The sequence below is a fragment of the Oreochromis niloticus genome, linkage group LG23, assembly GCF_001858045.2.
Source record: "Oreochromis niloticus isolate F11D_XX linkage group LG23, O_niloticus_UMD_NMBU, whole genome shotgun sequence".
Lineage (NCBI taxonomy): Eukaryota > Metazoa > Chordata > Actinopteri > Cichliformes > Cichlidae > Oreochromis > Oreochromis niloticus.
The window spans coordinates 11,363,252-11,377,699 of NC_031986.2; the positions used below are offsets into that span (position 1 = coordinate 11,363,252).

The following is a 14,448-nucleotide window of genomic DNA, read 5'->3' on the forward strand; positions in this document are numbered from 1 at the left end:
AACAGCCCATGAAAAAAAATGTGTGTGAACCACATTTACATACAGGTACTTCTTTCTGTGCCTCTATTAGCGTTATATGAGACATAATAACTTGTTTAACTATTGTCATGCGCATTAATGAAGCCTGTAGAAATAAACCATAAAGTGTGGGTGGTGTATGTCAGTGGGAATGTAATTCCCTGGAGTGCCAGAGTCACCGTGATTTCTTCCGGGTTCCTGTCTCGGTTTGTTTTGTTTGGGTGTATCGGCGGACAGCGCAACATGACAGAAAGTCACTCTCGGCGACTGTGATAACCGCTTTTTCTTCCACTTTTCCCACAAAATAAGATGTCTTCTGGAGTTTTACACGTCGCTGTATTTCGGTAACCTCTGATTAGTGACTTTAAGGTGATTTCATCCAGACCTGAGACACCTGTTGCGCCAGTTTCGACAGACAGGTGCCACTTTGTCCGTCTCCAACACCGGGAGAAGCTCCGGGTCGAGAGATTACCGAAACTTGGATTACTTCATTAACTATTTTAAATTAATTATTATTATTTTTTCTGAACTTGTTGCTATAATGAAAGTTACGGTAACTTTCGGGGACACCTCTGTGGTGGTTCCCTGCAAAGCTGGGTGGACAGTCCGGGATTTAATCGAACAAGCTACGCGGAGGTACCGCAGGATTTTGGAGCAGGTAAGCGCCGTCTTTGCGCTACTTCACGCTATTCTCCATGAACACAGAGCCAACATGACACAACGTTTCATTCCAGTCATTCCTCGCATTTTGTGAGGGGTAGCGCTCATAACTTGGGCTGGGGTGTGGGTCACGTGACACGGCTAATTTACAGGTTATGACGTCTTCACTATCGGAGCTAACGTTAGCAGCTAGCTTAAATAACACGGAGAAAAAAGCTATTTATTGCTTACAGACAATTAATTTTGCGGCTAAAATTGAGCCGAATTCACTTTATGGCACTTATTTATGCCAAGCAAGTCAAAATGTTGTTGAAAGTTAAAAAGTTTTAAATCTATTCGAGTTTTCTTTTTTTAATTAAGAGAGTTTCTGTCCTATTAATGAGTTTTGCTAAAAGAATCACGCACTGTGGGATTAGTACATTATTTATTTATTTTTTTTAAATGTTTTTTTGTAAGTGCACCTCTCAGCCACCACATTACATCTGGGTATCAGGTGAAGAGAGTAACAACAATGCAGTGTTTTGCTGAAACACTGTGGATGCTGGCATTCTTGTGGATGTTACTTTGACACATAGCACCCACATAAACATTGCTGCACACCATCAGAGAGAAAAGAGCAACCTGCTCCCCTATAATTAATAAATAAATAAATATAATCACAAGAGTGCATCCTCCATTAAAGCAGTTTCAAGGAAGATATAATATAATGTCTTTTGCCCCTTTTTTTTTCCAGTCTTCACCACTCTGGTCTTTAGTTTCATGAGGTTTGTGTTTTGTTTTCTCATTGGCTAACAACGCTGATTACGTGCCTCCTTGGCGGAGGAATATATAAAAATAAAATTTCCCTCATCACTATCCAACATGGGTTCTCAAGCTGCTGCCAGCCCTCAGTTCTCTGTGTCAGTTGTTTCAATTTAAAGTATGTCCTCCACCCAGGAGTTTGTGGAAAGGTGGGGTTGTCTTCTTCCATTTCAGCATGATCAGCTGTAGTGAAAAGGCCTGGCCTAGTTAAGCATCCTGCAGGGCCACTCAGATTATTGCTGTCATAGGGTTCAGGGAGTCCACTGTGCTAGGCATCTCTGAAACTTTATCCAGCGATCTGCCAGTTCAGGTGGGTCAAAAATAGTCCAACCAATTTAATGCTGCTCTGGTAAAGTTTATGCACTTTTATATAATACATATAATGCTCCACTGACCCCATCACTAGGTAGCTAATGGCTAAGAATGCGAGGAGTATTGTTTTTTTGTGACTGGAGTTTTTCTTTCCAGTGTTCACATACACACAGCAGCGTTCTGCTCCCTGCTGCAATCACTTGAGCATTAATCATTCTGCCGAACTGACCTTTTTATTAATCAGCAGCGTGCGAGCGTGCTGTCCTTGCGTGATAGCGCACCTTATGTGTGTTTCATCTCAGCGAGGATGGGTGTGAGTGGTGCCGGCTGCAGCCGTGGCTGTCTACCTGTACAATAGCGCCCTGTTTAAGCTCTGGTATCTCAGCGGGCAGGTGGAAGTTTACTGCTTTATGTCCTCAATGTGGCCGCAGTTGGGGAGGTGCGTGGTGGACAGGAGGCTTTGTCCTGTGAGTGATTGGGGATTAGGATTGGTGACAGGCCCTGCTCTTATCGGTTCCCCCTCCTTCAGCCTTCTGCCCAGGCACCCTCCCTCCCTCTCCCCTCCTCAAGGTGAGGCAAGAGGCTGCCATGTGGGGATTCGAGGAGCCGTGGTGGCAGGGATGGAAGGACAGATTAGGTGTCTTGGATGGCTCGATGGATTGCTTCCTCTTAGTGAAGAGGCGCACACAAACATCTCCACAGCCACACGAACAGGCGGGGGAGCTCATCTCACTCAGTGTCCCCTGAGCTGTCTGCTTCACTGACAGCCACAGCCGTGCCCGCTCTGCCCAGCAGTCACAGCCGATTCTCCCAGCGGCGCGCCGCGGGTGCACAAGCTGCACCGGGTTAAAATGTGAGCCTGCTATTAAAAACATGCCTGGGCCTTGATTGCTTTTCACAAAGCATGTTAATTAGGAGCCGTTACGAGACGCTGACTTAGCGGTCTGTGGCCTTCCTCTTAATAGAGGCAGCTCATTGCGAGGACAGTCCAGCTCTGGAGCTGCCAGAGAGGGCCGAGCAGATCTGACCAGATGAGGCGGTTGCTCCTGCCAGCAGAATCCACTTAGCACCCACATTAACCGCACATTTCTCCACTCAACCGCACATTTCTCCACTTGTCCCTGCTGTCAGCGGTGTGGCCGCTGACAGCAGGGACAGTGTCAAAAACCTGGGTTTAATCACTATTTGTGTGTTCGTGTGTGTGTGTGTGTTTGTTTATGACCATGTGCAGGGTAAACTGGATTCTGCACAGGCCCTCTGTGCATTGCCATAATGGCATGTAGACCTCACCAATTAGCAGTTTCCAGCTGCTTTTATCTCTTACCGTGGCGAAAACGGCTAAGTCTCCTGACAAAATGTGTCTTTATAGAGAAGATTTCTGCTCATTATGCAGTGTGATTTCTAAAATTGGAGTGTGCAAAGTACCAGTATACTGATGAAACATGAAAAGTAAAGCACACAGTAGTTTTCTGACTTTAATCTCAGCTATGGTGTGACTAAAACACATGATTTGTGGGGGGGTGTTATGCACAAATTTTATTAGATGGTTCGATGGCGTGCATCTGCACACAACAATTTTTCCATTAGGACATCTCAAGTAACATATTTTTGCATGATTGGCAGTACAAATTCAAAAAGTGGCTCGCTGGGCCAGTCACTGTCTGGGCAGTCCTCGTTATCATACAGCTCCTTCCCCAGATAAGATCTTATTCCACTGTGGGATTTTCCTCCAACTTTCCCTTTTTGAGCTCCGGCTGGCGATGGTATATCTTCCCCCTTATGATCCGTTGCGAGCTGGAGAGGTTGATTCGGTGCAGACTAAGGGCTACGGTCAAGATGGCGAAGTTGGAGACTCACGTGAGAAGCAACTGGTTGTAATCACGAGTTATTTGTCACAAAGTATTTGGCAGATAAAATAATTTGCAGAAAGGAAACGTATAAATGGCGTGATTTAGTAGTTCAGATTGTATGTGTGTCTCCTATCGCAGCATGTGCTACACCTATGTGTCCACTTACCCCAATTCACAGGCCTGACAGCCTCTAATAGAATCTGAATCTGTGGGAAATCCTGCGATCATTTATTAAAGTCATTCCTGTAAACTGTGATGATGTAAAACCCCCATAGTTGCAGGGCTGAGTAGTGTATGTGCTTTAGCCTGGGGGACTCCGCGTCTTGTGAATTCTCAGGGGAAAGAACCAGGTACTGTAGCTGTCTCTCTCTGTCTCAAGCCCTGTCTGTGCAGCTTCAGTTCTGATTACAGCCCGTATACCTCGTATGTGCTGACAGCTCTCTAAGCAAGCTGAAAGCGCTCTGTCCTCCTTGTGTAAGTAAGCAGGAAGGAGAGGAATTGTCCAGTGTGGGTTGGTGTGTGCGTCAAGGCTCTGCCCTGTGTAAAATGCATTTCTTTTAAAAAGTTGCAAGCAGCTCAGGTCATTTGTGACATTGGATTTAAGCACACGCAGACTGTCAGATGCATTCATCAGACTGCTGCAATTGCGTTTTAGGGGAAATCATTCGGCACAGCTGATCCCTGAAGGAAAACCATCCCGCTGTAGAGATGACGCTGTATTTCTGCCTTTAGGGCACTGAAGCAGGACAGGTGCAGGCTGATGCACGAGACTTTAAACTCGGATACCCCAGCCATTAAAAAGGCATTAAAAAGCAGATGTGATCCCATGACACTTGCCACTTACCGAAAGATGAAAGTGTTAAAAAAAACAAAACAAGGATCAAAATGTCACAAAAAAATGAGCATTTATAAGCAATATCTAAACAAGCAAACCCAAAATTCGTTAAAAGTGGTGGTAATTTGGATGAATTTGAATGCAAGTGCCTCAGTTTTAGAAAACATGCAGGATTGAAATGGCAGAACCATTTTTTGGTAAATGGCTTGACAAAAACAAGGTTTAATCTCACCGTTGTTCAGAGGTATTCAAAATAACGAAATAAAATGTGAAATCATTTAAAAAGCATCAGCTCTTCTGTAATAACCGAATTTAATGCATAATCCTTAAAAAGCTACAGACGCAGTGTTTTGTGGGTTTTGCTCCTGGATCTTCAAAACTAATGCTGGTCCAGGTTCACCATCCCAAGCGAGCAATCACATTGTTGTGATGTCATAGTTTTGCAAGGTGGAAACGCATCACACCTAACCCTAACCCCCTGACAATAACTCCCTCCAGCTTTTCTCTCTACTCTCATGCCTTGGCGGATGCTCCTCATCGACGTGTTCATTAAAACATTTTTTTTTTTTTGGTCATGGCTAAATCCACGCCTTGCTCCTGCAGCTTTGTAATTACACATTCTTCTGAGGATCAAAGTGTGAAATAGCCTCCCCTTCACTCCCCCTCCACCGCCGCCGCCGCCGCCTCCTCGCCGAGTTTAGCTTCACTAATCGGCCCAGTGCTTCAGCGCTCTCGAGTGGTGTCGTATTTGCTCACCAGAGTGAAGGTGGAGAAGGGGGGGGAGGAGGTATCTCTTTAAATGATGGGGGGACTTAATGGTGTAATTTGCGGGGAATTTACTCTTCTAACTGTCACGGTAATTCCCCTCTGCCGTTGACTGACTGACTCCCGATTCCTTTTGTTATTTATTTCTTGGGAAGAGTGAGTGGAATTACCAGGGATTGACAATGAGGGACTTCAGAAGAACTTCTCTTTATTGCCCTCTTTCCTCCCTAAAGATTACTTTTCCTGTGAAGTGTCATCCGTTCATCCCTTTTCATCACTGGGTAGAGAGGAAAAAGCTTCTCGGGGCCTCCCGCGTGTGCCAGGTGTGCTTAAGCTCCGCTCACTGCGATGCTCATTAACACTTGGACGTTCCCGCGCACTAATCCAGTGATTTGAATTAGTTCTTTTCCTTTAAAAACCGCGCTCGCGCCTCTGATTTCACTAAGGTGTGTGCAGATGTCATCGCAAAAGCACCAATGACCGCCCTTCCCATCCTTTGCTGTTGCTGGCCTGTGCACAAACACACACGCACACACAGCAGTAGAAGAATGCCGTGAGTTTTTCAGGTTCGACCGGTTTTTCTGGCGTGGCATCCTCGGTCCATACTGACGTCTTTTCTTTTGTTCATTTTTTGTTTTTTTTGCTCGGGCTTGTGCTACCCTGTAGTAAACATTTTTTTTTTTTTTTTTTTTAAAAGAAGAAGCAACACCAAATGATCAGATTCGTGCTTGGTATACTTTGAGGAGTCGTTAGTTAACAGCTCCCAAGCTCACTGCGTGTTTTAACGTGTCGTGTGTATTTGCCTCTTGTCTGAAAGCAATCTGATTGTGTGGGAAACCTGCGCTCACAGCTACGGACATCTCTCATGTCTGCTTGTTCTTTATTGTGCGACTTTCCTGTCTGCTTGTAGTCACATTCCATTCATGTGCAGGTGTTCCTGAAAGCACGTTCTTCTTATTCCCTGTGAACTTCTTTTCAGATGACTCCATTTTGATTTCCCAGAGCACATGTTCGCCGTGTCTCTGTAGTACAGTGACACAAACGGCTGCATTCAGCTTTGTGTGCAGCCTCTGCTCCACAGCGGACCTTTACATATTATGTAACACGTGGTACGACCATCTTTGAGAACATGTAGCTAAATAGGGAAAGTTCAGGCACTATTTAGGATCCAGTTCACCGTGTGCCAAATCACCAACTCGGGACAGACCTACGTAAAGGCTGTGCAGCTTTTTATTTAAATGTTAGCATGTAGACGTCACCAATCTCACCAACAAACCTCTGCCGAAGGTTTTTTCCTGTTAAATTGTTTTTTTCCCACTGTGACCAAGTGCTTCCTCAACAATCAATCATTTGATTTTTGCAGTTTCCTCATTATTATTGTAGGGTCTCTAGCTTATAATATAAAGCTTGTTAAGGCGACTGTTGTTGTGATTTGGTGCCTTATGAGTAAATTTGAGTCGAACTTTTAAAAACAACATAATGATAAAGATTTTGATTTTGAAAAACTGTGTGCTTGTCGTAGTTATTTTCTGCGCTTGCTTTATCTCTGAAGTGACACTTACTTTAATGACACTTCTGAGTAGAGAGAGGTTCTGGCGTTATTGCTGTGATCGAGATCCCAGGCTCTCCCTGCCATTTGTTTAAGAGAATAGACTTGGCCCACTGTGAAAGGAAGACGCTCTCGTTTTGTTTTTGTTTTTTTTTTCTTTTTCCCCTGCGCTCCGTAATTCACATTCGAGTGCAGCCGAGCAAGAAGGAGCTCATTCACAACAGGGCACGGTGATACAGCGGAAGCCGCTCACTGGGTCTCAGCCAAACTCATTCCAGCCTCCGAGGCTTCTCGCCTATAGTCGATGCTTTTGCTGGTAATGCAGTCTTGTGTTGTTTAGGACAGATTGCTTATTGGTATGGGTGCTTCCTAATAAGCCATTTCCTACTCCGTGCATTGTTAGGAACGATAAGGCTCGTCAAAGATTTCTTTTCTTAGTCTACAATTTTCTTCTAATAGAAATTGTGCAGAACAAACTCCAAATATGAGCTAAATTTAACCCACAAGCATGGGATTGTATAGTTTTTTAAATGTGTCCAATTTACCATCTTCCTTCAGGAAAAAACAAAACAAAAACTTTGTCCAAAGCAGAGCCCGACCACAGCAGGCTGCGTGCGTGTATGCAGGGTCGCAAAAAGGGGAAGATGTCATTGTTCGTGTACTTCTCCATTGATTATGTTGTGTAAACAGCATATTGCAGATTGTGGCTTTGTCAAAAGTCCCTGTTGTGTTTGTTGATGAGCTGTGTGCAGTTTCCTGTCTGAGGGCGTGTTCACTCTGACTTGCTCATCGGGATCGTAAAACTGGCCCGGAATGTGCCCACCGCTCCCCACGGAGCAGCAAAACTGGAAAAATGTCATGCCCTCATCGTGCTCTCACATACTTCTGCACAAACTGTACCGATAACACGGTGACACGTACAATCATATACTTACCCAACAAACAGGAAAACCTACTGTGGAGTCCAGATTTGTGGCTACTATGTTACATTAGTTGCTATAAACATAGCATTTATAGTAAGTTGGCCAAAACAGAGCTACAACTAACATTTTTAAAGCTAGAACTTTCAACTGAATAAAGCATGAACGCATGTTTTATGAAGATGGACTGAAGGAAGTAGAGCCACGAGGACTGCATAAAGTTTAAAGGCTTGTTACAGTTTTGTAGCATAATGCAAACATTCTTACTTACAGGTATCTTGTTCTGTCTTAGCTGTGGAACTTTTTCACATGCTGCCTAAAAATACATATATATACGTGTGACAGCGTCAAAAGCAGCTGACTGATACTATGTAGGTCACTCTGATGCTGCCAAAGCAGCCCTGAACTGTTGAGACATCGCCTCGGCACTGTGGACAGGTTCACTGTTAGCAAAGCGGCATGTTCTTTGCAAAGAAACAGCAAAGGATCATGCTAGAAAAATCCAAAGAGCTAAAGGTAAAAGTCACACTGCTGTAGCTAAAGCAGAGGGATGAACATCATGTGAGCTACATCGTGATCATAATATTAAATAAAGAATTGTATGAATTTTGGTGCGATCTACATGTTTTGGGTGGAAAAGTAGTTTAATCTATTGAAAGCTGATATGCCAACTCTCTAAGTGTTAATAGACTTCAGCATCACACCACTATTATTAAGATATTTATGAGCTTTGACCTCCTGAGAAGCAGCTGCGGTTCTGGGGGGTAAAGCCAGTTGTCCTGAAGGTCAGTAGTTTGATCTTCAGCTCTTCAAGTCAGCATGTCGAAGTGTCCTCGTGGAAGATACTGAACTGAGTTTCCCCCCCTGTGCTTCCATGGAAATATCTGTGCGTGTGTGAATGTTAGGTTAAAAGTGCTCAGTCAGACACAGACTGTTTCCCAGTTTGGTCACTGAAAAGTTGTTTTGAACTTGAAGTCTCTTATCTCATGACTTGCTCTGTAGCGGGTTATTCGCTGGTATTCGGCGAGCTCAAGAGGCCAGATCAAAACGATAGGCTCTTTGTTGTGTTACTCAGGCCACTCAGAAACAGTTGCTGTCAGGGACGGCGTTACTGTTTAGGTATGTACTGGTTTGAAGCATAGTTCAGATGGGTGGTACACGTCAAAACAACTTTCACTCGAATGCCAGGGCCCATCGTTGTTAGTCACTGCTGCTGATATTCACCTGTCATTGTTTTAAACGTTGTGGTTGGTTGGTGTGTTTCTCCGTCACTTTGGCGGAGAATTTTTGTTATGACTGTTCTGTAATATCGTAAATGCCTGTTTCCCGTGCTTCTCATAGGCTACATAAATGGCAAATATGCTGTGGTAGTGGTAAAACTGTTGCACAACAGCGACTATTAATTGCCTTTTAGGGTTTCCTGGCATCAGTCAGTGTAATTTGTTTGGATTTAAGACTTTGATAAGTTTTGTTGCTAATAATTAAAGTATGAGCAACGGAAAGTAAGAACTGGAGCTAACTGGTTCTTTTTCGATGTCTGATTGGATCGGTGTTGTCTGCTTTTGGCTTAACTATGAAAGACGATGGTGATGGATTGCACTATGGGCTCTGTCCTAAATCCATCCATCCATCATTCCTCTTCTGCTTATCCAATTCAGGATTGGGTTGCCATTGGGTGTTAAATGTAGATCAGTGAGGGGAGTTTAATGCTGATATCTTGATTGTCTGGTCCTAAAGTTTTCCAACTTGTGTCTTTTGTTTCCAGCGTGGAGAGACTGCCGTGCAGACCCACCACTTGGAGTATATGGAGGGAGGCATCCTGGACATGGATGACCTGCTGAGCGATCTAGTGGAAGACAGAGACAAGGTGAGAAAGACTCGAACTCAAACCCTGACACTCCAGCAAAAAGATTTCTTAGTTATGTTTTTGCTTTGTGTTTATCTGTCTGCTGTTTTGTGCTATCCTTTTCATCCGCTCTTCGTGACATGTGATTGACAGCAGTTTCTCACAGTTGGACAGCGAAGCATGACAAAATGAGCCTTGGCACTAATATTAAGCTGTTTCTTGATTGTTCTTACCTGCCAGGAGAGACGGTATATTACAGCAGAGAATCTGTCATTCTGAGCGCCTTGCGGAGGATTTGTTTGGACTCCCTGCTAAAGTCTCCAGCCCAGCAGGATGACAGAATGCTCGATAAACAAAGTATTTGCGAATCCACTGGTTATGAGAGTCTAAACCAGCTAAAGAAGACGTGACAAAATGAGTTTTCTGCTCTGGAGTCGATTGCGTCGTAGTTTACTTCTCTGTGGTGTGAAAGCGAACTTAATTTCTCCTCTTCCCTGTGGTTCTTTAGCACGCTGATCATTATAGGCGTCATCTTCATTTGTAGTGAAAGGGCACCATTTCAGATTTAAAGAAATCAGCCTCATGCAGAGGGAAGTTTGCCCGAACAGAGCGCTGGTTGGGAGTTGTTCTGCATTCACACACACGCGCAAAAAAACAGACACACGGTGGCCCAATTTCCAGCAAAGAGAAAATTTTATTCCCCCTGCTAATTTCCCATAATGCATTCCTAAATTGTGCTAATAAACCACCCAAAATCCATATTCATAAGCCCTGGGTCCAGATGAATGATGAATTACCAACACTTAGTCAGCAAAAAAGGCCAAATGAAATGGAATTGGAATATTCAGCCGACCTTTTACAGTGCAACAAGAGTTGGTGTTTTAAGCTGCGTGAACAATAGTGTGTGTGTGTGTGTGTGTGTGTACTCTGTACTCTTTGTGAAAAAGGGGGACAGAGCTAAATAATAGATGTGTAAACTCAGTGGAAACCTTTCGTGGAGGGAGAAATATTTTTTAGCAATCAAAGAACAAAAACTTCATTTTCCGGGCAGATGGAATTCTAATCATAAGATCGGCGTCTTATTTGCGCATAAGAAGGTGAGTCATAGATTTTAATGACTCATTTTCCAACCCTGAGCCTGCCTTTTGTCAGCGTCGGCAAAGCGGCGATGAAGTGTCATAATTGAAATCTGGCGTTTGATCAAACTCTTCCAACAACACGTTAACCCCGACATCGGCGCTCTTGTTTTCCGAGCGTGCTGAGCAAATGCTTCACTCGAACCTGCACCGTGCAGGAACTGTCCTATTTACCTTTGTTACTTTACTCTCCCGGCTTTCACCCAATTCTCTAAACGCCCTTCCTCCTCTCATCTCACTTCTCATTTCATCCTTTTGTTTTTTCTGGGTTTTTTTGCTGCTGATGAAAAGATAGCAGCCGGAATAGGACGAGCGTGCGTGATCTTCACAACGTGCCAGTCATCCGACTTATCTCCGGGCTCCCAAGCAGCGTCGGCTCTCACAGATTAATGAGCCGTGCCTGGCATTCTTGATTAGTCTGACTTCCTTTTGTTTGTCTACATTTTTATTACCTCGCTGCAGCCGGCAGATTCTATCTTTAGTGCTTTATTATTATTTTTTTGTTCTGTTATTGTAGCCGGCGCTGTTTCACCATCAATCATACAAGAGTGGACCCATTGTGAGGGCCCTCCACTGCACAGCATGGGCCCTGTGTTAGCTGCGGATGCTAATGAGAGATAATGGTTTGCTATTTGTACGCCTAGTGGTTAGCTTAGCCGCGAGTCCAGAGCTCTTTATCTGTTTGAGCCCCCCTGACTATTATTCATCCACACTTTCACACGCATCTCCGACATCCCCACCGCCTGGGCCGAACCACAGGCGAACACGTAACGTAGCATGTTAGCATTTATGGGAGGAGTGCCATCGGTGGTTGATGAGGGCGGAGACGAGGGGTCGGCTGTGATTTGATTACACTCCTGCCCCCCTGCATCTGCGACATGCCCGCACACACATACACGCCAGCATGAGAACACTCTGTGTTCATTAGCCCCCCGACTCGAGATACCGGACACAGCCTCCTCATGAATATTAATACCAATCTGATGAATGTGGGGAAGGCCACGGGGTGTTTGCTTAGGTGTGACCACGTATACACAGCACACACTCGCCAAGACAAAAGACCACAGTATAAAGAGGTTGCGGTTCAGTCAATTATACTCTCCTCTTCTTTGACCCTGACTGTGGCGGTGTAAAATGAAGGGGGGGGATCTGTGCCCTTCAGTTCTCAGATGACAGCTGGAAGCGTGGTGGGCAGGGTTAGTCACTGACCTGTCAAATGCCCCTCTGTTTTGTTAATGTTGAGGAGAAGCTGGAAGACACAAGTCATATCTGGTCAAGCTGTTTTGGCAAAATCACTGTTTAGAAACTAGTTTGTCCCCCTTTTAACGTGTAACAGTCGACTTCTGCGTGTTTTTCAGTCATGTAGTTAAACACACACGGAGTGAGCTTGCATGTGATGTACTGAAATATACAGCTTTGGTTAATGCTACATTTAAAAGTACGTTACTGCCATGTTAAAACTATGTTATTACACCTTTGTCTACTGAGATAAAGAACTTCTCAGTAGGATTATTACAACCAACCCATTTGCAGTTAGCTGATAGCGTGCAGTCATTAACCTCTGACTTTATGGACTTTATCTTAGCAACTTCCTATTGGTACCATTTCCTCCATCGTTAATGCTACAGTGGTTGGAGACTATCGCACGAAAAAATAGTGTGTTGCCTTTTGAACTGGTTGCTTCACAGACAGGACCAGGTCTAGGACCACTCGCAGTCAGCTGCAGTTTTCAAACCGACCTCAGTGCATCGAAACTGCGATAAAATAAAAGTAAGATGTGGGTAGTGTATGAGATTGTGATTGAATGGGGACATGTTGGCAATTAAATGCAATCTCTTTGTGATAATATGGCCATAAACTGTGATAAATCAGCAGAAAATCCACATAAGTTGCTGTCTTCATACACAGACAGTTACATGAACTATTTACATTCAAAGTCCAGTCAGAACGTCATAGATCTGAAACTGAAATTTAGAAATTCCTCCACAAATAGCGACACGGTTGCTGGAAGATGACAATTCAAATGCTGATAACACGGATACTTGGCAACTTGTTTTTAGGAGTATAACCAGAATACAACCAGCTGATCCCAGTCCCCTGGTGCAAAGAAACGAGTTGCTCTCATCGGTGCAGACTGACTCAGATTGATTGAAACGTGTTGCGTGCTACATTGTAACACTAGAAATATTTCAACATTCACTGAGTATACTGGATACTCATAATTATGTGTACATGCTGTATTATGATTTTTCATGTGCTGACTGTGTTAAAAGCAGGTTTTTCTTTGTGTTATTTGGTGTTTTAAACTCTTTAACAATCAGATTTTCAGAAGCTTTTTTGTGTGTCAAACGGGCAAATACAGAAAATCAAAACTCATAAAGGATAAGAAACCAAAAGCTTTCATACACCACACGACAAAAAAAAGGTTTCACTGAATAGTTTGATTAGTATGAAAATAATTTTAATCACACACTGTAGCTTTGACAGTCACCAGATCTCACCCCTTTAATTTGTCACCCTCTGATGGTGAACTATACCGTGCTGTGCAGCTGTGTTGGGCACTAAAAATGGGAATCAGAATACTTCAGTCAGATGATGACTGTGCATGCAGCTTAATCAGACGCTATCATTCTAGTTGCTGTTCCCTCGCTTGCTGAAGAAAGCCAACAGAGAGAAAGATGACCTCTTCTGCAAAACGCTACCATCCATGGATTTTTCACTGGGAAATTTTGGAAAATACATTTTTAAAGGGGAATGAAAATCTCTGAGTTGTGAATTGTGGCAGTGTCGTTAACAGTGAGGTGAACTGAAGCGTGATGATTGCTGCTGTGAGAGGAGAAGAGTGTCCGATACCCTCACTGAGAAGACGTATATTAAAAAAGAAAGCAATAACATGTATAATATAAGCTTCCCACATAAACTAAAGTCAATGAGTCTGTGCTACCTTATTAGTTTTTTGCAAAAGTTTATTATCCTTGAGCTATTGAAACCAAAAATTCCTCTGTGCATGAAAAACCAGTTTTCTTTGCCTTGACTGTCAAAGTTTGCCTCCATATTGTCCCTCTATCCTTTCAAAAGGAGTTATTTGTAGACATAATGCTTGACGGTACTACACATTTGCCCATTCATCGCTCCTGGAACTGTCTTTTTTCCCATTCAGTCCTTTGAGGTCCTGCATTAGTTGTGACCATTAGCCCTATATGTCTCTGTGCTGCACAGGAGCTGTCAGGCAGGCTGTCCAGTCCGGCATGCTATTAGAGTGCAAGCTATATACGAGCTCTCATGTGTATACATGCCATTATGTGTTCATTGGTGAGATAACTGAGGCAGTTAAACAACTCCTCGGTGGCAGAGCCCCTGGTGTTGATGAGGTCCGCCCCGAGTTCCTGAAGGCTCTGGACGTTGTAGGGCTGTCCTGGTTGACACGCCTCTACAATGTTGCGTGGAGATCAGGGGCAGTACCCCTGGACTGGCAGACCGGGGTGGTGGTCCCCATCTTTAAGAAGGGAGACCGGAGGGTGTGTTCCAACTACAGGGGGATCACACTCCTCAGCCTCCCTGGGAAAGTCTATGCCAGGGTGCTGGAAAGGAGAGTTCGTCCGTTAGTCGAACCTCGGATACAGGAGGAACAATGCGGTTTTCGTCCTGGTCGCGGAACACTGGACCAGCTCTTTATCCTCTCAAGGATACTTGAGGGTGCATGGGAGTTTGCCCAACCAGTCTACATGTGTTTTGTGGACTTGGAGAAGGCATTCG

General features: G+C 44.1%; 1 protein-coding gene across 3 annotated transcripts in view; it reads left to right on the top strand.

Moving 5' to 3' along the window:
* The first annotated feature begins 175 nt into the window (after positions 1-175).
* pard3ba (par-3 family cell polarity regulator beta a) overlaps positions 176-14,448 on the top strand; it is a 98,699-nt gene continuing 84,426 nt past the window's right edge. Inside the window, exons 1-2 of one of the 3 annotated variants that reach the window (XM_019351930.2) lie at positions 176-676; positions 9,476-9,577. In XM_019351930.2, coding sequence (XP_019207475.1) covers positions 560-676; positions 9,476-9,577 — 219 coding nt within the window. In that variant the 5' untranslated portion in view covers positions 176-559. The remainder of the gene's footprint in view (positions 677-9,475; positions 9,578-14,448) is intronic. The other 2 variants (XM_019351929.2, XM_019351931.2) reach the window with 2 other exon arrangements.